Raw genomic sequence first — 24629 nt, 5'->3', positions numbered from 1 at the left:
TGGGGCTTGAACTCACAAACTGTAAGTTCATGACCTGAGCTGAAGTCAGATGCTTAACCAACTGAGGCAACACTACATGTACTTTTCAATGTTTTGACACTAGTCATGTGTCAGTATATCCCATTGAGTATCAGCCATGTTTATCTAAAATGAAATTGTCACATATTCAAATTTTAATCATATCAAGATATTCTTTCTCAGTTATTTTTTTCTTATTTTCATTAAATGTAAACACAAGTAGCCTAAAATACAATTCTTTTTACAAAATCTCTTTCTTTTCCAAACTTATTTTTTATGGCCCTTTTATAATATTCGGTTTTGTCTACTGAAGTACTTTCTTTGCTATGTAAAGATTTTGATATGCATATAAGATAAAATAAGAATTTGATGTTGAAGTAGATTGAATAAGGTATGCAGAATCAGAAACAAAGAGTTGTATGCAATTATCTCTATATATAATAAACCATAAAGTTAATCCTAATGATCTCAGTTCTTAGCCTTATGAGTTGGAAGATGGAGTGCAACAGTCTGCTGATACTCAGTAACACACACTAAGTGCATGTAGGCTATTCTGGGCACTCATTCAGACTAGCCTCCAATAATCATTCTTAAAGTGTGTCCTCCAAGGTATATATGTGTGAATTTCATAAGTTCTGACAATATTTTAACATGTTCGTTTCAGTCAACACCTGAGATAATAAATGATTATCTATACATTAGAACAGGACTCTGACTTATCTCTCTCACTTTGTTATGAATATTAACACTTTCTCTTGTGTGATATCTTCCACTTTTAATCTATCCTCATATGCCTATTTGCATTTACATATACACTGCATACCTTCACCTTGAACAACTTCTCACTTTTCCAAAGCTCTCAACATAGTTGCCTAATTAAATACATGGCTCATTTCACATGCTTCTTGACTTCTTCATTTGATATGATCTAAAAACAATAAGGGAGCAACATACATGAATTGGAATATTGTTTTTGCTTGTCTTAGCAATTCTGTGAAGGGTACTTTGAATCTCCTCTTTAAAAGTTCCTCCTAATGGTGTAGTAATTGTTTTTATGACTTTTCCAATGAACTATGAAGTACTCTAATGTCAGGCCACATTCCTGTGGTAATGAAGTCTAAGAGAGAGAAGCTTTCATTTAATCCTGACCTGATATTGAAGAGTTGCCTCCATTCTTTTCATAAAAGAGGTATAAAAAGATAAGGAGAGACAAGATTCAAATGAGCATCATTATCATCATCATTTTTATCATCAAATATTTATTGATACTTGTCCTATGCCCAAAGCTCTAAGGACCACTATAATGAATTTTAAAATTCCTTGCCCAATCTTGGGCTAGTTATAGATAGAAAAAGAAAGCATCAGTAAAAGCTCTTGGGAGAGCTTTTGAAAATAAACATGGGTTAAACATCATCTCCATAAAATCTTTCCTCACAACGAGAACAGTAGCAAAATGATTGTTAACTAAATGCTTAAGCCATCCTTGTTTAATCCAACACCTAATATGTTAGTACTTTTATTCAGAAGTTCAACATATAGTACTGTAGGGCATCTCTTGAGATCAACATATAAAATCTAATTATACTTGTTTTATGGCATTTGAAGGTTCAAACTTTAAAATCACATAATTTTATTTTTGCATTAATGATATTTGTTTTGCTAATAACTATAATTTATTTACCTTCAACACTTTTTTTATTTTTTCTAACCAAATATTGTGAAGGAAAAGTTCATTTCCTAGAAAAATGTTCCTAAGTCAGGCTTCCCAAAAATGAAACTGAGATTTACATGCAGGGAACTTCTTGGGGATATTTTCAACAACAGTACCTGTTAGAGAGAAACAAGGTAGGACTGGGAAAGAAAGATGTTGAACTAACAGGTAGTTATAACAGAAGCCTCAGTTAATCACCCAGGCATGCTGAAGCATCCTTCAGAGTTGACCCAAATTGAGTCACTCTCATACACCATATAACAACCAGTGAGAGAGCCCAAACTTGAGCAAGGCAATTCCCTTTAGCCAAGGAAAATTCAATTCATGGGGAAGAATTCACATCCAAACTGTTGGAAAGCAACACCTCCAGCAGCAGGAGAAATGAGTTCCTTTATTTTGAACAAAGATCTGGGATGCTCATTACTTCATATACCACAGTCAACCACAACTACTTTCAAAAATAAATATTCTTCATCTGAAAAATATTTCCCATAAATTCTGATGTGTCTGTTTTTTTTCTGAGTAAATATACAAGAGGGTGATGACTGGAAAGAACTATAACTTCTGCCGCTGAAGCAGTTTTTGATACTATAGCTGATATACATCTTCCTGTTCTCTGCAATTTCTATTACTCTCGTCCTTATTTGGTAAAATATGCTACTTAGTGGTTTGCCTGGTGCAGTAATCTAGAATGTTATGCCTGAGTTCTGATCTCTTAGTAAAGGTGTTGGTGCTGTTTGTCTATTTACTGACAACATTGGACAAAGAAGTACCAACATACTATACTTAAAACAATTGGAAATATATTTACCAAACTATTCCAAATGGTTATCTCTGGGAAATAAGACTATGGAAGACTTTATTTCATACGTGCTTAAATTAGTTATTTATAATTGTCATACTTTTTTGGTTAAAATTAATACTATAATGAACTAAAGTTGCAAAACCAATTCACAGTCTCTGGTGCATTTTTAAGTGCAAACAAAGAAGAATAGGGGCACTTGGGTGACTCAGTCGGTCAAGTGTCTGACTCTTGATCTCAGCTCAGGTCTTGATCTCTTGGGTTGGTTCCTAAGATCGAGCCCTGCTGTAAGCACAGAGCCTGCTAGGGATTCTCTCTCTCCTGTCTCTCTGCCCTCCCCCCTCCCCCCGCACCGCTTCTGTCTCTCTAAATTAAATAAACAAATAAATAAATAAATAAATAAATGTCTAGATGTGTCCTTTTGAATTTCCAAAGTCATTGATTACTAAGTCCATTGATTATGTGAGTATTGTGTTTCTGCATTAATTTATTAGGTCATTCATATGTATCATCCTATTATGTCTGTTGTAATCATTTTTAAAATGTCATCATAATTTGGATATTTTCAACATTAGATAAGCAGACTGATCATTGACAACATGAGAAGTTTTGTTTTTGGAATTTTATATGAAGTAAAAATAAGTAGATATGATCTCTGTCCTCAATCATTAAGTATGGAATATAAGACAATAATTCAAATAAGTATACTTTAAGGATAATCTGATAAAAGTTGTTAGCTAATTTTTGTTAGGCAACATTAAAAAAACATTTAAAAATGAGTTAGAATTTTAAGAGGGCCTGGGTAAAATCACACTTCCAATAAGCAGATAAGGGTATAACATTCCAGGCAGAACTATCAGGGTGTAAACATAGATATAGGAAAATATAATATTTAATTCTAATCTAGTTTGATGAAAACAGTGATTCATAACATCTGCCTGTGCTTTGGAAATATCTGGAGAGATGTTTTTGAAAATACAGCTTGTCAGACATACTCCCCAGAGATTCAAATATGGGAATTTATATATATATATATATTAACTCCACAGATAATTCTATTGTTTCTAAACTAGGGTACTAGAGTAGTTATTAGCATCAGAGGAATGGTAAGCAAGGCGATTGACCCAGAGAAAATAGTTTTAGGCTAAAAATACTACGTTTATTTCAGGAGACACTAAAGTGATGGTTAAGTATTTTGTTAGGATAACATAAATGAAAAGGATTAGGAATCAGAAAAGTCATTTTGGAAAACTTGTCCAACATGTAAGACTGACCAGTTGGAGAAAGTTGGGTGAAGAGGGCTTAGAGAGAAAGTAAGACAAGGAATACAGACTTGAGAAAAGTTTGTTAGATAGATAGATAATAGATACATAGATAGATGACTGATAGATAGATAGATAGATAGATAGATGATGATAGATAGATATTTGCATATATTATTTCTGTTATAACATTGTCTATGCATACAAATATTTTACTGATCACATTTCTCAGTTCATATACTTTAATGGCTTATTTCTCTAAAGGATTCTTTAATTTCTACTGTGAAAATGTTCAGTACAGAGGCACATGTTGAGACAGTCTGGTAAAGAAGGTTTTGACACAGACAGGGGCATGGGAAGTCTTCCAAATTCCACAAGGTATCATATACTCTGCTTAGAAAAGGAGTTGTCTATGCTATTAATGAAATAAAGGACTCTAATGTTTTTCAGGACTCTAATACTTGAAAATAATCCAAATATAAACTTGTCAGTTGTGGATATGTTTGCCAAAATTAAAACATTTCTTTCCAAAGAAATAATATTGATAATATGGGTTGTATGTTAAAAGCACTTAAACTTCACTGGGCAGAAGATGTGTGGCATGAAATTCTATAAATGATTTTAAATAAGATCTAGTGTATTCACAAATACACAAATCTTTATCTAGAACTGTATGGAAACCTATTACATCTGAAAGTTTATTCTTACTAAAAATATTTTTCAGGGCATAAAATGACTTTAAAGCTGGGAGTCTCTGGCACAGAGAGCAGACTTTTTTTTTAAATGTGATCCCAACTATGTGCTGTCAACCATCAATGTTAGTAAATTTGTTTTCTTAGTTTCTTAATTTTGTATGTATACCATTTACTCCTGGTTTATGCAACTCTGTTGCATTTATAGCTTTCTATAACCACTGAATCACTCCTTTGCCTGTCCAACTTTTTAAAAAAGATAGCATAGTCTAAAAATTAAGTCTAGAAATATTGTTAGCTGAAAAAAAAAACAGATTAAGAATCAACCTGTGATCCCAAGAAAAAGAAATAAGTAAAATCCTATAAAATTCTCATTTTTTCTTAATATTTAAAAACTATATAATCTTTTGGTCTCTTTAGAGATATATTGATATTTTGTAACTATAGAACTATTATTCTAAGATATATTTTGTGGCTTTGTAAGCCCCAAAGCAGACAGCAAGATAGCAGAAAAGAAAAGAAGTTAGGCATAGCAAAAAAAAAAAAAAAAAAAAAAATTGTGATGTTTCTTCTCTGGTCAAATGAAACCCATAATGTTCTCATTAAATTACTTGGAAAATTTTTGTTACACTGTGATGGACACATGCTGTGAAAGTACATACCAGGTCAACGAGAACTAAGTATGGAAGGAGTTCAGAACTATGACTGACCCCAAATAGATAGATGCTCAATAAATCTGTGTTGGATACATTGAAGAGTAGTAGGAAGTATATGGCATATAAGGCAAAGTAGGCAAAGAACTAAGACTGAGATTTTGAGCAAGACTTAGGTAATGTCTAACAAATACTAATAATATTTCTTTTTTATTTGCTTGGATTCATGGAGACAATGTCAAAGCATTCAGATTCGAATACTGTAAAGAAAATAAATGAACCTACTGTTATAATAATAGTTACTATAAACACCATTTCTTTTCTTCTTCATGCTGCTAGAAATGTATATGTACTCTCTGTAAGTCTCCCAACTATGCAACAATGTAGATATTTTGATCCATAGTTTGAAGATGACTAATTTAAAGTTTGGATGGGTTAACAATTATGTTTTGTTGCTTTTTTTTGCTTGTTTTTCATTTCTTGAACATAATAATGTTTTTCCATTTATGGTGGTAATATACAATTTCTATTTTTGGCTTTATTATGGTATAATTGACAAAATTGTAAGATTATTTAAAGTGCACAACATGATGATTTGATACAAGTGTACATTATAAAGGGAGTCTCCCATGTAGTTAATTAACACCTCAGAATTTTTATCTGTTTTTAAGAGAATATTTCTCTCTTAACATGTTTGAAATTATACAATACAATATTATCAACTATAGTCACCATGTTATTACACATTAGATCCTGAGAGCTTATTCATTTTATAGCTGAAAGTTTGCGTGATTTTACCAACCTCTTCCTATTTCCTCTACACCCAGCCCCTGACAACTGCTTTTCTTACTTTTCTGTGGGTTTGACTCTTTCTTTCTTTCTTTCTTTTCCTTTCTTTCTTTCTTTCTTTCTTTCTTTCTTTCTGTATTCTTTTTCTTTCTTCCTTTCTTTTATTTCTGTCTGTCTTTCTGTCTTTCTCTCTTTCTTTTAAATTCCACATGTAAGTGATACGGTACAATATTTGTCTTTGTCTGATTTACTTCACTTAGCTTACTGCCCTGAAAGTTCATGTTGTCACAAACAACAGTATTTCCTTCTTTCTCAATGTTGGTAATTATGTATGGGAGATCATTTTAAACCAAAGTCTAACACTCTCCACACCTTTATTACTTTTTAACTTGTCATGAATTCTTCTCTGTTTGAAGGTAGGGAAAAATAGAGATTCCATTAAATAATTCCCCTCGACTGCACAGATAAGACATGCCTTTCAGGCACACACCTCAGAGACATCATTTTATTCCAGATTCTGATTCTCACCATTCCAAGGACTGACAGTTTCCCCAGATTCACAAGAACTGTTTTGTTCTTGTTCGGGAAGAGTCAAAGACTTCTGAGGAAAAATGAAAACAAAAATGATGTGTAAAGCAAAATATAAATACACACACACATGCACACTCCACAATGAATTGAAGGAAGGAAGCATTGAACTAGACAGACAAAATTCATGCCATCTTGGAGTTAAGCTTGTAATGGGAAGAGTAGACAAAAATAAAAACACAAATGAACATATTTTTATTTGCTATGGGGGAAAATATTAAAATTAGGATAACAGTGATTGTGAATACGGAAGGGGATGCAGTTTTATCTAGTGTAGTCAACTAGGCCTCACTGAGAAAATGGCATTTGAATAAACACCTGAAGAAAGTGAAGGAATGAATTGTGTGAAATCTAGGAAAAGAGAGGGCCAGGAAGAGGAACAAAGTCTTTGAGGAGACATAAGTTCAGTGTAACTACAGCATAGTAGTCAAGGGTAAGGATAGAATATAATGAATTAAAGAGGTGAAAAAAGGGCACAATCTACACGGTGCTGAAGGATTATGGTGTTAAAAATGAAAAAAAAATTGCTTATAGGGACAAGAATGTCCAAGTCAGCTAATCATTACATTCTTATTCTCTCTGGAAGTTACTTAGGAAGTCAAATTAATACTATAATTACTAAATAAAACAGTAGGGGAATGAAAAATTCCTAAGATGCATTCCTAAGATGCTAGATGCATCCTGCCAAATTCCCTTTTATCATTTTACCCCTTGCACCACATTTTTCTGGTGAATTGAACATCTCTTTTTAACTGAAATTTTTGTCACCAATTCTGCCAATATTCTACATAGTCCCACAGAGACACTTTTTACTTGTCATGTTAATTAGAAAGATACCTCTGGAAACACCAAAATCACTTGTTTTATACAATGTAGTTGTGATTTTTTGTCAAGAAAATGATATTTATTTTGTGTTAAATATGTATCAGGCCCTGGACTAGTTGTTTTAAATACATAGTTTTACTTGATCATCTCAATAAACCTGTGATGTCCTAATCAATGACTAATGTGTCTTCACTAAAATTACTGTTGTTATAAATATCTGTTCTTTTCCGTTGTGGAAGACCGCTAATGCCTATTCCACTTACCATAGGCTTTCTCATGTGACTTGGCAAATGAAATGTAGGTGGGAGATTTAAGAACCAGTATGTGTTTGCCAAGTGCCCTTTTCCCTGTCCCACGATGATGACAATGTCCCAGGTAGGAGATATTCCATTAACCTGGGGCCCAGAATGAAGATAATGTAAAGTGGGTATGCTCCCCTTGGTCATGGAGCTGTGTGACATGAGCCACTGAGATTTAGGAAAGGGGGTCCAGTCCGTTTTTGGTTTTATTATTAATAGCCTAATGTGCTCTATAATGCTTATGTAATCCATATTCTGAACCTAAGTTTTTATAGTCCTTTTAAATATGGCTGTGGATTTGACCAATTTACACACATTATTTTTATAACATCATTAATATCCAAAGTTCTATTTAGGTAATAACATTTATGATAAAAAAAAAAGTAACCACTATGTAATAGAATTTTGACTTGAAAACTGACAATCTTCTATATATGGTATATATGCCATATATATAGATATGTATATAGATATATATGATTAGATAACTTGAATAGATAATTCTACTATTATATAGATAGATATAGATATAGATATAGATATAGATATATAGTAAAGTTAAGTTATGATATCACTTTGTGAAATGGCTGCCTATCTGCCAATAGTCAACTTTTTTTCCTGATATGCAAACAAATGCTGAGATATCTAACTCACCTAGAATGTAAGCTTTCAAACTATTTATCTGAATTTTCTCAGATTCCTTTTCTCCACAAACATCAAAGCTTTCTTGATCCTCTTTTTCAGACATGGACTCAATTACTTCATTTCTTAAATTCCCAAAGCACTCAGTTTCCTGTCTCATTAGGATAGACACCATACTGTTGCATATTAAGATGTGGTGTGATGGTATAACATAGTGGCTAACAGCATGAACTCTGCCATTTACTAGCTGTGAGATCTTGCGCTTTATTTTCTTACTCTCTAAAATGGGAAGACCAATTTCCATATCAAAAAATCATTATAGTTTAAATGAGTTGATCTATATAAGTTCTCAACAGTACCTGGCACAAAGTAAGTTCTCCAAGTATCAGTTATTTATTATTATTATTATTATTATTATTATTATTTTCTTCATTGTAATAAACTTATTTACTTATAACCTCTTTATTTCCAGCTAGCTTATTTATAACTATCTGTTTATAAGCATTATGATAACTACGTGTTTAATAAGCTTATCTTTATTCTCAGCTAAATATTATGTTTCTGGCTATTAGAGACAATTTTAATTGGAACTGTTAAAAGATAAACTGAGGCATATTAAAAATTTTGAGAGCTACTTTGCCCCAAAATTGATTCCAATGGGCAGCATCCATTTAATACATAGAATGGAGCAGAGGAGCTATACAAAATGAAAGACTTTTATGTCCTAAAGGGAGCAGAAACTAGGAAGTTATTCTAGGCAGGAAAGCAGGTTGATTATTGCACTCATTAGGGCATGACAGAGGTCTATCAGGCAGACTACCTAACTAGTGCCAATCAGGTGATTCCTGACTGACTGGTTTAAGATTCCTTTTCTAGGAGAGCTGAAACTGTAATTAAGTCTTGGTTTGGTGACATGATTCTATTTGGGGTCTATTGTCTTGTTTTTAACAGTGTCTATTGTATTACTCAGCACAGTAGCTTATGCACATATCATAATAGTTGCAGAATTGTCCATTTAAACTAATGATCACAAGCATAATTCCAGGAGACTGATTTGAATCCCTGTCTACTGTTATGGCCTGTGTGACTTGAAAACATTGTTAAAACTCTCCAAACCCTTGTTTATTCACCAGTGAGCTAGAGTTAATGATATCTGCCTCCTGGTTAGATGACCATTAACTGAGGTAATATATGTAAAAGCTTCAGCGCAGGGCCTGATGCATCAAGAAGTGCTCAATCAATGGTAGCTAGGTGCTCAGTAGGGATGGACACAATGACTAAAAGATTATTCCAACCATTTTTACCTTGTCTCTCTACTTTCTCCTAGTATCTCTCACACATAAAACCTAAAATAGAATCTAGCTTTCCATTAAGCTTTGTTTATGTTGTTTTCCAGATGTTTTCTAATTATAAATATTGCCTCTGACGTCACGTTTCTGGATTAACAGTGTCACTCTCTTTTCTTTTTTTTTTGTGGGTTTTTTTTCCTTTTTTTTTTTGTCTGGTGCCCCTAGTTGATCACAGAGGTAACTCATGGTAGGTGCTTAATAAATATTTAAAACTTAGCCTTTGAAAACACTAGATATTTCACCAAAATTAGGTTGCATTTAGAAATCTCAGACAGTCCGTTAACAGATTCACCAAGACCAATTTTAGAAAAATTCAAGCGCTTTCTTAACTTGTGTCGGTAAGAAATGTTAAACTGTCAAGAATCATTATTAAAAAAAAACTATGATTACTATTTACAGTGACAACTTGATATAATTCATTACTTCTCTAATATTCTCAATAAGCAATACCTCACACTAAAAAAAAATATTAAGTCGATTAAGCTTGTGCTTTGTTTTTCTCATTTACATTAAATTAGTAGTGTGCAAGTTCATAGACCTCTAAACATGTTTAACCTTGAAAAATGTTTTCCTTTGCTACAATGTGTCAAATTACCTTTATGGAGATGGAGTCTTCATTTCTTGGTGACATTTACCATAATGAACAAACTTTTGAGTTTTGCATTTAAATGGTCTCATGTTTTGTCTTGTCTCTTCTGTTGTAGGCATCAATTGTAATGAAGTAAATATAGATGAAGGTCTATCAAAGCCCTGTCTCCATTATGGAGCTGGCACTGATGGCATCAATCATTGTACCTGTGACTGCAAGAGTAGCTTTTCCGGAACACACTGTGAAGCAAATGCAAATGATTGCCTCTCAAATCCTTGTCTACATGGAAGGTTGCTATTTTTATTTTTCTATTATTAAATCCGAAAGTAAATTTAAATCACAATATTTAAGACTTAATGTCAAGGGAAAGTTGATAAAGATAATTTTAATTACGCTCTTTCATAAAACAAGAGCTAAGCACAGTTAAGATGACAGATGCTGCCTGTTTTACTTAATGCAGTGTACTGATACATTATCTCTGCCCTTCTTTTACTTCTGCTCATTAGCATAAAGTAATTTTCAATAAATGTGGATTAATTGGACTTTAATATACTTAAAGGTAACTGCTTTCAGTAATAGAAGTAGAAGGTAAGATGATGAGACATTCTATTATTTGCTCTGTGAAGGGATAATGCCACACACTTAGTATTTAAAATGTCCCTAAGTAGACTGGTTCTTTCATCCCTATGTGCATGTAAGGTATTGTTTGACATTATGGAATTGTATAGTGACCATCCTGCTCATGGATAGAATATTAGTTTATGCAAACTGAGACCCTGGATATTTCTAGGAGATGCAGGTGGCAAAGAAGAATGGCTCATAGATGCACCAGACTGCCTCTGCAGCAATATTTTTCTTTTCTAGTCCTGCCACTGACCTTGTAAACAGGGAAGAGAGGATGAGGATGGGTAGCTCATTGCAATGCAGTTTGGCCATAGCTGACTTCAGTTCCCTACATGAACTCTAGACATACTGTTTATCTTTGAAACTGTTCTTTCTTTACATTGCCATGGGGAAGACGGCAAAAATTAAAATTGATCCGTTCTCTCAGTCCAGTCACCTTGAAGGATAAGAAACCAGGAACAGACTCTGCCTTCTGTTGCTTATGGGAATGTATTTTTTTACAGTAACTAGAAAAGAAAAACTTTAAATGGTGAAACTCCCTTGAAGTTAGACTTTATTTTCTTAATTATTTAAAAATTTAATTCTGTGTTTCAGATGCATAGATCTCATTATTGAATATCAATGTTCATGTGTTACAGAATGGACTAGCTCAAGATGTGAGATCAAGATTAATGTAAGTTTCATATTTTTTTATTAAATCTAAAGTAATTTAAAATAAAAACCAAACTACTTGCTATGGGTTTCAAATTAATGAACAGTTATTAAAGATTTGACTGCTCTTTCAATTTTCTCCTTTGGAATTTCTACGTTGTTCTAAACAGAATGAAAAATCACAGCTTCTGTTCAGTTTTCCTCCTCTATCTCTTGTTATCATCAATTTATACAATCTGGATCCCTCAATAATTAAGTCCTGGGGTGCCCCTGGGGGACTTAGCTGGTTAAGCATCTGATTTCAACTCAGGTCATGATCTCGCAGCTTGCAAGTTGGAACCCTGCATCGGGCTCTGTTCTGACAGCTCAGAGCCTCGAGCCTGCTTCAGATTCTGTCTCCGGCTCTCTCTGCCCCTCCCCCACTCATGCTCTGTCTCTCTCTCTCTCTCAAAAATAAATAAACATTAAAAATTTTAGAAAATAGTAATAATTACTTCCTGAAAGTGGTCATTGTCAAAAGAAGCCTCAAAAGGCTTATGCTTTGCCCTCTACCTTCCCCATTCTGGTCTTGAGACTCACAGGTGTCTGTGGATGTCTAGGGATGAGAGGAGTTTAAATTGATCCAGATATCACAAGAAGAAAGTAGATAATGGATGTATGTGCCAAGAGGTGGTACAGGTAAAGAACACCAATACCTGTAACACTCTCAAGATCTGTTTACCAGTTTTCAGAAATCTGTGATGTGATTGAGTCATGGTATTTTATGCCTCATTTATTGAGAAATGTCGGTTACCTGAAGTTTAGGATCATATTTGGTAGATGAGAAACTTGTGAGCCTTCCTGAATAATGGGACATTCTTCCAAATCTTTTCTGTCTGACATAGTAAAGAAAAGAAGTAAAAGGACTAAAAAGAGCCTCTAATATTGTGAGACTATGGATATTTTATTTAAATCCTTTGTCTCTTTCCCTTATCAGTAAAATATAGTTATAATAGCTCCTACATCACAAAGTCATTGATGGGATAATGCACATGTGACATGGTAGGTATGCAGTAAACAGTCCTTTCAGAGGGAGTGATGGGGTGGTTAAATGCATTAAGGAGAAACAAGATTGAGCCATTATTTTGCTGCTTACTTGCTACCCGCTGTGTGTTCTTGGATAAATTATTTATATTCTGAAATCATATTTTAACTATTCAATAAGGGTAATTTTAGTAACACTGTCTTGGGTTGTTGTAAGGATTCAATTAGATAATACATGTAAAATAATTAGCACATTTTCTGACACATTATTTTTTAAAACTTATTTATTGATATTACATTGATTTGGTTCTAGGTAGTGAAGCCATACTTGATAAGGAAAAGGAAATGTTGTAACTAATAAGTTCCTTGGTGGAGAATGGCCAAGGCATCTATCTTGTTTACACATATTGCCTACGGCAATCTCTAAAACCCTCTTTTGATAGTATAAATGTGGCATTCTTTTCAGAATTAAATACATAAATAAATATTTTCTTTGTATACAAATTTATATATATTCGTATACACATACATACAATATTATGAGAACCATTCTTAAATTCTACCTATATACTTCTTCCTAATTCTACCTAGATTTTCTTCCTAATATTTTTATTTTAACAAGAGACCGGTTTCGTTATCCTCCTTATTTAGTGACTTTTTGCTTCACTTAGTGTATTTTAGGAACCATTGCATCATAATACATAGAGCCATGACTCATTCCTTTCATTTATTTATTTATTTATTTACTTATTACTTACTTATTGATTTATTGTCCATTGAGGCATTTTATCTGCACATATGTACTACATTCCTAGAAAAAGGATCAAAGTTGAATTAGTAAGACCCATATAAAGCTTATGTGTTTTTACGGTTTGCTAGGAACTGAGAAGCTTGAACTATGTAAGTCATACAGAACAACAAGGGATAGTTAAAAGGCATTGATTTTGGTACCTTAAAGCTATCTTTGAATTCTGCCTCCACTTGTCAGGTCTGTGATTTGGGGTAAGTTTATCTTATGGGGTAAGGATTTTCCCTCCTGTGTGTTTTCATCATGCTTCTTTATGGTCCATGATACCAGTTGAGGTTGTCAGTACAATGAAACCAAACTGGCAGGACAGGAGCAGATTATTCTGCCAGCCATTTTTCTAGATCTTTGAGTTGTACCTCAAATATGGGGCTGATCACTCCATACATGTTTAACCTGCCTGTGAGGTTCACAACAATTTTCCCAGTTTTTGATCATCGATGATTTCAAATTCATCCATGTGATCATGCTTCTTCATTATAGTTAGAAACCAGACAATGACTTTGGAGCATGGGCTGTTAAAAACCTGGCATTTGCCTCTCTTTTCAGCACTGTTAATGCTCTTGAGAGCATCTGCCAGGACATTCATGAGCCCCATTATGGCATCGTGGAAAGATGGTGGAAAGAGCCTGACTCATTCCTTTTAATAAGTGTTGAAGAATTTCACTTATTTAATGAGACTATGAACATGCCAACTTCCCTAGATCCTAGTAAATAAAATCATTTTCTTTGTTTACTAATTTGATGAGGAAAATGTGACATGCATTGTTTTTATTGTTTTCCTAGGTTATTATCAAGATTAAGCACCTTTCCTTTTTTTTTTTTTTTTTTTTTGGATTTTTTTTCCAGCTTTATTAAAATACAATTGAGATATAATGCTTGGATATTAAAGAAATATTCTTTAAAAAAAAAAGTCTTAAATAAGCTCTATGTCCAATGTGGGACTTAGACTCATGACCCCAGGATCAAGAGTCCCATGCTCTACTGGCTGAACCAGCTAGGTACCCCAAGAAATAGTCTTTTATTTATTTATTTTTTTTATATATATATGAAATTTATTGACAAATTGGTTTCCATACAACACCCAGTGCTCATCCCAAAAGGTGCCCTCCTCAATACCCATCCCCCACCCTCCCTTCCCTTCCACCCCCCATCAACCCTCAGTTTGTTCTCAGTTTTTAACAGTCTCTTATTTAAGCACCTTTCCATAAGATTATTTCCTGTTTGTATCTCTTTGTGCCTTGTCTATTCAGAGCCTTTGATGAATAGTATTTTTTTTATTTCTTGCTTTTTCCTTTTTGGTTTGTATATATTATTCCAAATTATGGGTAAAATCCACTGGGTTCTGCAAAATCACAAATCTTGTCTAGAGCTTAGCTACTTTTACTTTATAAGACTTGTAAATTGTGAGATTTTTATATTTTATTTTTACTTTTTTCTTTATGACACTGGGCTTTGCATCTTTCCTTAGAAAGTCTTTTCATACAGCAATATTTAAATTATTTTCTTATATTCTCATTCAGTACAATTTTAGGATTAATAACACTTTTAGTACTTTAATTCACAGTGAATATATTATTGTGATTGATAAAAAGTAGGGCAAATAATTTTCCAAGAGATTTTTTTAATGTTTATTCATTTTGAGAGAGAAATAGATTGGGGTAGGGGCAGAGAGTGAGAGAGAGAGAGAATCCTAAGCAGGATCTGTGCTGTCAGCATGGAGCCCAACTGCAGGACTTGATCTCATGAGCCATGAGATCATGACCTGAGCTGAAATCAAGGGTGAGAAACAACTGACTGAGACACCCAGGCGACCCAATTTTCTAATAATTTTTATCAAAGGATCTGTTATTTCTCTATTGATTTAGGTTGCCTCGTTTTTCATACACTAAGTTCCCATGTATGGGTCAGTTTTAGGACTATTTATTCTGTTCTTCTTTTTTAAATTTCATGCTGTTGGGGTGCCTGGGTGGCTCAGTAGGTTAAGTGTGTGACTCTATTTTGGCTCAGGTCATGACCTCACAGTTTGTGAGTTCAAGCCCACATCAGGCTTTGCACTGACGGTGCTTGGGATCCTCTCTCTCCTTCTCCCTCTGCCCCTCCCCTGCTTGTTCTCTCTCTCTCTCTCTCTCTCTCTCTGTCTCTCAAAATAAATAAACTTAAAAAATAAATAAATAAAATTTCATGCTGTCATCTATATTAATTATTGCAGTTCAACAGAGTTTTTTTAAGTGTCTTTTTAAATAATACATTAAGTACACTCTAAATATAATTTTGTCATTCATTTTGCAAATATTGGATAATTTATATATATGAGAAATGGAGATGAAATAATTTTCAGGCATACCTCCTACTCACCAGCTCCATTTGGAGATATCTATATAGATATAAATGTGTATCTTTACCTATTTATTGTAACTTCCTCTATGTTGTAATTCCCAGATAATAGCCTCTAATGGGCGTTCATGTATTGATGTCCGAGTCTGTCTTTCTAGGCTAGAGACCAGAGCAGTAGAGAAACATGGGCAGTACTCATTGAAAAGAACATTCTAGGTCAGTATGGGGCAGAGTGTTATATCTGAAGCTTTTTGGAAAATGAGAAGGAAAAGTTTATGTTAGAATTTGTGGGGAAAACCATAAGCCAAGTTCTTTTGCTCTGTTTTTGTTTTTGTAAATCTGACAATTTGAGGCAGGCTTTACAACATTAGAATTAATTCTACAATAAAAGCAAATCCATGATTGGGTATAGGATGTTGTGGTTAGTGACAAATGTAATTAACTCAACTCTGGGTACACATACACACACTCACAGAAAAGAACAGATTATAAATTGTTCTTTTATAAATTGTTCTTTTATAAATTATAAATATGTAAGAAAAGTACTAAAATGGGAAACCATAAAATATGATTATAAAATAAAAGAAGGAATCAAGACATTCTCAGCTGAAGGAAAGCTAAGAATTTATCATGAGCAGATCTAATTCAAAAGAAGGACTAAAGGAAGTTCTTTAAATAGAAAAGAAATGATTAAAGAAAATAACTGTGTGTGTGCGAGTGTGTGTGTGTGTGTGATTGTGTGTATGTTTGAATATAAGCTGAAATTTTCATAAGGGGCTTCTTATATAATAAGATTATTTACCTTTATCTATCATATAAATTATGTACATTGACTTTTTTGTTGTCAATGTTCAATTAGTATGTAGTGGATTCTGACATTCAAAATGTTTACATTTACTGATACACTTTCTAAAGGTTCTATGATTTGTGACAAGTTCAACAGGACTTATTCAAAAAGTTCTACTATTTTTCTTATTTCCTTTTTATTTGCAATTAAATGATTGATCCATCAGAATGCTTTTCAGGGTAAAGTTTGAGTTGTAATCTTGCCCCAAATGTCTCCTATTTCCCAGAGGTCGTTGCAAGGAATATCTATGTCCTTTGATTAAAAACATCTTTAAAATAAAATAGATCTCACAAATGGTAATATTTGTCACACACTCAGGATACCTTGCTTTCTCACTTTATCACTGCAGATAATTCTACATTAACATACATAGTTCTACTGTATTCTTATTAATATCCTAGTGTATGGAGGTACCATATTTATTTAATCAGTACTTTCTGGATGGAGATTTATTTTAAGTGTATTACTCTTAAAAATTATCTATATTAGGGGCGCCTGGGTGACTTAGTTGGTTGAGCGCCGGACTCTTGATTTCGGCTCAGGTCATGATCTCACAGTCTGTGAGATGGAATCCCACATCAGGCTCTGAGCTAACAAGAGTGGAGCCTGCTTGGGAATGTCTTCCCTCCTCACGCTCTCTCTCTCCCTTTCTCTCCATCTTGCTCTCTCTCAAAATAGATAAATAATAAACATTTTCTAAAAATTATCTATATTAGATGAAAAAGTGTGAGTTAACATTACTCAATTTCATTGCAGGAAATACTTATTATTACTTTTAAAACTGTCATTTGTGTGTGTGTGTGTGTGCGTGTGTGTGTGTGTGTATTTCCTTTTGGCCTCAGGGTACAGGATGTTGTGGTTAGTGACAAATGTATTTGTCACTAAAGGCTATTCCTTTCCCACCGTATTTATTTGTTTTTTAGGAATGTTTTCCTACATATTTTTCTCACATATTTTCTCTATCTGTTCCATCATTTTTCTTGTTTCATGAGTCTTGAATTTCCAAATTAGAAGCAGATTTCTATTATCCCTAATGCAAGAGTGAGCCCAAACCTGAATCAGAACAAACCAGTGGGCAAAAGGAGTTGTACTTCCTTTCCCAACCTGTCTTGGCCACCAACACCAACCCTATGTCCCTTATAATGTTACAGATTCCCTAATAATATATTCAAAGTGCTCTCAATCTTTTGCATTACTTGCCCATGCTTAACCCCTCATTTTTCCAAGTTATAGCACATTATACTTCCAAGATTTTGAATATATACTTTAAGTCTTTAGATTGTTTTCTCCTCCTCCATCTCCTCCTCCTCCTTCTTCTTATTCTTTCTTCTTTCTTCTCCTCTTCTTTTTTTTTTTTTAAGAGAGAGAGAGAACACAAGCTGGACAGAGGGGCAGAGAGAAAGTGAGAATCTTAAACAGACTCCATGCTCAGCATGGAGCCCAATGTGGGGCTCAATCCTATGACCCTGGGATCATGACCTGAGCTGAAATCAAGAATTGGGCACTCAACTGACTGAGCCACCCAGGAACTCCCACGTTTAGGTTTCTTGTGCAACATCCCTTTGTTTACCTGAGGAAATAGTATATATTAAAGTGTTAGCTTTTTTAAATGTCTTTAGAACTCTACATTACTTTTAAAGAATTTTGACATTCTTCATTGATGTTCATCATTCAGCCCTGATGTACTTTTCTATATTTGATTCGTTTGTGTATTTCAGGCTGCTTCTGAGACAGTGGTTTTGCAGTGGCTCTCTTTCCTGGAATTACTATCAGAAACACAGTTTCCAGGAAACTATTTTTCAATAGAGAAAATATTTACTACAAATATCCCGATTTTGGTATTTTATAATCTTGTTTCATTTATTGAAATAACAGATTAAAAATGCATTTTCTTTACATCAAAATATCATAAATCAGATTAATTGGGAATCAAAATCTTCTTCCTATTAACTGCTTTAGTCCCATATTCAAAACTATATTGGAAGTAAATTTTAGAGATATTTGGAGATATTTAGTCTTTACCATATACATTGTCATATTTCTCGGCCAAGAGATTCCTCTGAGAGAGAAACCAAAGCTTGGTAGTACAATGAGCTCTAAGTTGGAATTCAAGGCATTTTGTGTCAGTGAGATTTTATTCTGACATCATCTTGCTATAGGACATTGGTGAAGTCAGTAACACTTTTGGGCTTGTTTCATTTTTGAGAATAAAATAAAATTTTTGGACTAGATTTTTTCTACTCAGTGTTTGGTCCATGGTCTATTAGCATCAGAATCACCTAGGAGTTTGTTAGAGATGGAAAAACTCAGGCCTCACACCAAATCTTTTGAGTTTAAATCTTCAATTTAACAAGCTACTGAGTATTCATTGTCAACTTAAGTCTTAGGAACAGTAGACTACATTAGTAGTTTTTATTCAGAGCTACACACAATTTGAGAAATTCTGTGACTTTCAATAAGTATTTGCATCAGATAAGTTAAGGCTATAATGGGTACCTTGCTCTATTTCCATTCTTCAGATAGAACAGTTTCATGGTTATCTGTTTAATATATTGTTTCTCCAAGATCTTATTTGAATAAAGTAGTCCACTACCTTAAAAACAGCAGTGTAAAAAAAGAAAACATATGATTCTATGAGAGAAATACTATGGTAAAGATGATCTCAAGTAAAAACTTTCTGTTCTTCTGGGAAGTTCAGAGATCACAGAACAACTTCTGCATCTAAACTATACAACTCAGATGGAACACAACTATCAGAGAGATAATTGACACATTTGCTAGCCAATCTGGTAGTTTGCTCTGGCTAAGCAGTCCATAATGAATACATCACTGTTCTGTTACTGCTACGCTTCTGTACATTTCCTGGCATGGTGTTTTGAATGCAAGTTGAATGAACATAGTATTGGGGTATAGCTTAATTGTCCAGATTGCCCTGATCTGCAACATCACTCTTAGCTTTGTTTTCTTTCTCTAAATACCCCAACCTTTTACTTTTCTCATTTTCTGAAATTAAATTAGTCAATTCTTCTTGGCAATCATTTTATTAGATTTAAATAGAGTATAGCAAAATAATATAAATTATGATGAACAGAAGGAAAGTCATCTGCCTTAAGTTTTGCACCAGGAAAGATTAAGAATTTTAAATGAATATTTGATTTCTTTTTCTGGAAAGAAATTGCTTTTGTATTTCCATTAAGCCTGCTAATTAATTTGGTAAAAGATTCTTGTTAACCCTAGAGACAGAACTTTTGGCAGTCTAAAAATGATCCTTTTCTTCCCATGGGAGATATAATTCAATTAGTTTATGTAATGCTTTGTAATAAATCATTCTATATATACCCAGCTATAAGACTAAGAAGGAAACATGTTGTTTCCATGTTATTCCCTGTGGAATTCTGCATTTACATTCCATGAAAATAACTTCAGTACCTTTACAAAGTCTACTAAGTGCCCTCAGTTATCCTTAAGGAGTTTACATTCTCAGCACAGGTGGAACAAATATCCAAATGGCATTCACGTATAAAATCATGCATTTAACTCTATCACTTGGGCAAGTGTAAAAGATCACCATCTGAGTTCCAAGCATGACTTGGGTTTTATAATCAAGGGCACAATCCATTTCTTATTGAAAGGGATACTAATTAAATTCTCTAGTGACTTTGACATCCTTAATTTTCCATTTGATAAATGGTATGAATGCAGTGGTTTCACATTAGCCTTTTCAGTGTGAGTTTTATTGTTATGTTAACATTTTTTAAAAGTCACTAAATGTTTCTAAGCATAAATGTCTAACTAATGATAGTTCTAGAAAATACCCATTTTCAGAGTAAAATATTAAAGAAATATCACATGTTTGCCTATGCTCTAGTTTCTTGCGTACCATAGTTCTATGTCTATCTTTGAAGATGTAGTAACTTCGATTCCTGAGTGCAAATGATTCATATTTCTGTATATTCATTAAGAAATCCTGGGGGCACCTGGATGGCTCAGTCAGTTGAACATCCAACTTCAGCTCAGGTCATGATCTCATGGTTTGTGAGTTCGAGTCCCACCTCGGGTTTTGTGCTGACAGCTCAGAGCCTATGACCTGCATGAGAGTCTGTCTCCCTGTCTCTCTGCCCCTCCGTCACTCACACTCTGTCTTGCTCTTTCTCAAAAATAAATAAACATTAAAAAATTTTAAAAAGAAATTATGTGTAGACAACATATTAAGAGTACATAAAAATGTTTTCCTAATGATGTCACAAAGTTCCAGAAATTATTTCTCAGAATTATAGGTGCCAATATTTTCAGAGTTAATGTTACCTTGAAAAATGATGTCATACCATGTTTAAAGCACCACGCTTTTTGCTTTCCAGAATATAGGCACATGTATAATATCTAAAATGTAAACTTAAGAAGCATATAGCATGATATGGTACACATTAATATACCAACAAAATCTGATTTACTGTTGTAGGGAAGTGCCAAATGACTGAAATAGAGGCTGACAAGGCCTGTGGCCTTCAGTATATAAAGGGAAAGAATATAACATTTACTGAACAGCTGTTATGTTCCAAGAACAGGGCTAATTACTTTATATTTACTATTTTATTTAATTCTCACAGGAACCTGTATGCAGTGGATGAAATTGTCACCATTTTATGCATAAATGTACCTACAATAAATAAAATACCATTTATTTAATAGGTGGGTAAAAGTAGCATAAAAGTATAACAATATTCCAATGCTTAAAAAGTAAGAGACAGATATTTTCTAGGTTCCACAAAGTCTCTGTCTGTACCTCTAGAATTATAGGATGCAGAAATGCCAGACACAAATTTGGGCAAATGCATGGGAAAATTGGCTAATTAAAAGATTATGATTGGATACACAATAAGATCTGGAACAGGACGGCAACATATGAGGTGCCTGAATTTCCCTCCTGCCCTGGCTGCACTGAATGTGCAGCTATGCACAGAACAAGTCCCCTTGAGAGAAATTCAGAAACTACCACACATTGAGCAACTGAGAAAATACCCACACTGAAATTGGTAGGAAAGGCTGAGACACACTCTCACCATAAATCCCACTCCTGCACACTGCCATACAATGAGGAAGAAATCCCTAACTTCCATCTTCTCTTTGAGAAGTTATGGGTTGGACCCCACCCTAATATCCCGAATTTTAAGAATGCATAAATCTAGAGCTTTTGTATGCATTCACAGTTAAGTTGTTAACATGGATATGCCATGCTCTAAAATAGACAAAATACAAAAGTTAGTTGCATTTATTAATTTTTTAAATGTTTGTTTATTTTGAGAGAGAGACAAAGAGCAACTGTGAGTAGGGGAGGGTCAGAGAGAGAGAGAGAGAGAGAGAGAGAGACTTAGAATCCCAAGCATTCTCTGCTCTGTCAGCACAGAACCTGATGCAGAACCTGAATTCACGAACCATGAGATCCTGACCTGAGCTGAAATCAAGAGCCAGACACTTAACCTACTGAGCCACCCAGGCACCCTCCAAAATTATTTCCATTTCTATACACAAACAATGAACTATCAGAAAGAGAAAATAAGAAAGAAACCCCATTTATAATAATGCCAAAATGAATAAAATACTAAATTTAAGAAGGAGGTGAAACATAAATTTAATATAAATTTAACCAGTGTACCCATACACTGAACACTATAAAACATTGATGCAAGACATTCAAGAAGGTATAGGGAAAAAAAAGAAAAAAAGAGAAGATATTTCCTATTCTTGGATTGGAAGAATTAATATTGTTACAATGTCTGTAGTATCGAAAGCAATTTATAGATTTAATACCACCCTTATCAAAATTCCCAATGGTTTTTCAAAGAAATAGAAAAAGCAAACCTAACATTTGTATGGAACCACAAAAGACTCCAAATAGCCAAAGCAATCTTGAGAAAGGAGAACAAAGCTGGAGGCATTAAACTTCCTAATTTTAAATTATATTCAAATCTATAGTAATCAAAGTAGCATGGTTTGGCATAAAACAGAAACACAGATCAATGGAACATAGTAAAGAGCCCAGAAATAAATCTATGTAAATATGGTCAATTAATTTATGACAAAGGAGCCAAGAATGCACATGAGGAGAGGATAGTCCCTTCAAACACTTGTATTTGGTATCCCAGAGGAGGAAGAGAGAGGGAAAGGTGCTGAAGGGGTACTTGAAGAAATTATAGCTGAGAACTTCCCTGAACTGGGGAAGGAAAAAGGCATTGAAATCCAAAAGGCACAGAGAACTCCCTTCAGACGTAACTTGAATCGATCTTCTGCACGACATATCATAGTGAAACTGGCAAAATACAAGGATAAAGAGAAAATTCTGAAAGCAGCAAGGGATAAACGTGCCCTCACATATAAAGGGAGACCTATAAGACTCGTGACTGATCTCTCTTTTGAAACTTGGCAGGCCAGAAAGGATTGGCACGAGATCTTCAATGTATTGAAGAGAAAAAATATGCAGCCGAGAATCCTTTATCCAGCAAGTCTGTCATTTAGAATAGAAGGAGAGATAAAGGTCTTCCCAAACACACAAAAACTGAAGGAATTTGTCACCACTAAACCAGCCCTACAAGAGATCCTAAGGGGGACCCTGTGAGACAAAGTACCAGAGACATCACTACAAGCATAAAACATACAGACATCACAATGACTCTAAACCCATATCTTTCTATAATAACATTGAATGTAAATGGATTAAATGTGCCAACCAAAAGACATAGGGTATCAAAATTGGTAAAAAAGAAACAAGACCCATCTATTTGCTGTCTACAAGAGACTCATTTTAGACCTGAGGACACCTTTAGATTCAGAGTGAGGGGATGGAAAACTATTTATTTATCATGCTACTGGAAGCCAAAAGAAAGCTGGAGTAGCCATACTTATATCAGACAAACTAGACTTTAAATTAAAGGCTGTAACAAGAGATGAAGAAGGACATTATATAATAGTTACAGGGTCTATCCATCAGGAAGAGCTAACAATTATAAATGTCTATGCGCCGAATACCGGAGCCCCCAAGTATATAAAACAATTACTCATAAACAGAAGCAACCTTATTGATAAGAATGTGGTAATTGCAGGGGACTTTAACACCCCACTTACAGAAATGGATAGATCATCTAGACACACAGTCAATAAAGAAACAAGGGCCCTGAATGAGACATTGGATCAGATGGACTTGACAGATATATTTAGAACTCTGCATCCCAAAGCAACAGAATATACTTTCTTCTCGAGTGCACATGGAACATTCTCCAAGATAGATCATATACTGGGTCACAAAACAGCCCTTCATAAGTTTACAAGAATTGAAATTATACCATGCATACTTTCAGACCACAATGCTATGAAGCTTGAAATCAACCACAGGAAAAAGTCTGGAAAACCTCCAAAAGCGTGGAGGTTAAAGAGCACCCTACTAACGAATGAGTGGGTCAACCAGGCAATTAGAGAAGAAATCAAAAAATATATGGAAACAAACGAAAATGAAAATACAACAATCCAAACGCTTTGGGACGCAGCAAAGGCAGTCCTGAGAGGAAAATACATTGCAATCCAGGCCTATCTCAAGAAACAAGAAAAATCCCAAATACAAAATCTAACAGCACACCTAAAGGAAATAGAAGCAGAACAGCAAAGGCAGCCTAAACCCAGCAGAAGAAGAGAAACAATAAAGATCAGAGCAGAAATAAACAATATAGAATCTAAAAAAACTGTAGAGCAGATCAACGAAACCAAGAGTTGGTTTTTTGAAAAAATAAACAAAATTGACAAACCTCTAGCCAGGCTTCTCAAAAAGAAAAGGGAGATGACCCAAATAGATAAAATCATGAATGAAAATGGAATTATTACAACCAATCCCTCAGAGATACAAACAATTATCAGGGAATACTATGAAAAATTATATGCCAACAAATTGGACAACCTGGAAGAAATGGACACATTCCTGAACACCCACACTCTTCCAAAACTCAATCAGGAGGAAATAGAAAGCTTGAACAGACCCATAACCAGCGAAGAAATTGAATCGGTTATCAAAAATCTCCCAACAAATAAGAGTCCAGGACCAGATGGCTTCCCAGGGGAGTTCTACCAGACGTTTAAAG

At 34.1% G+C, this 24629-nt stretch overlaps 1 protein-coding gene across 1 annotated transcript in view; it reads left to right on the top strand.

Moving 5' to 3' along the window:
* The window catches only part of EYS (eyes shut homolog), a 1650074-nt gene that overhangs the window by 617642 nt on the left and 1007803 nt on the right, over nucleotides 1–24629 (top strand). Inside the window, exons 19-20 of the mRNA XM_030315776.1 lie at nucleotides 10335–10509; nucleotides 11438–11516. Coding sequence (XP_030171636.1) covers nucleotides 10335–10509; nucleotides 11438–11516 — 254 coding nt within the window. The remainder of the gene's footprint in view (nucleotides 1–10334; nucleotides 10510–11437; nucleotides 11517–24629) is intronic.

This window comes from Lynx canadensis, chromosome B2, assembly GCF_007474595.2.
Source record: "Lynx canadensis isolate LIC74 chromosome B2, mLynCan4.pri.v2, whole genome shotgun sequence".
NCBI classification, from domain to species: domain Eukaryota; kingdom Metazoa; phylum Chordata; class Mammalia; order Carnivora; family Felidae; genus Lynx; species Lynx canadensis.
The sequence above is the reverse complement of the archived record's forward strand: the minus strand, read 5'-3'. Positions and strand labels throughout refer to the sequence as shown.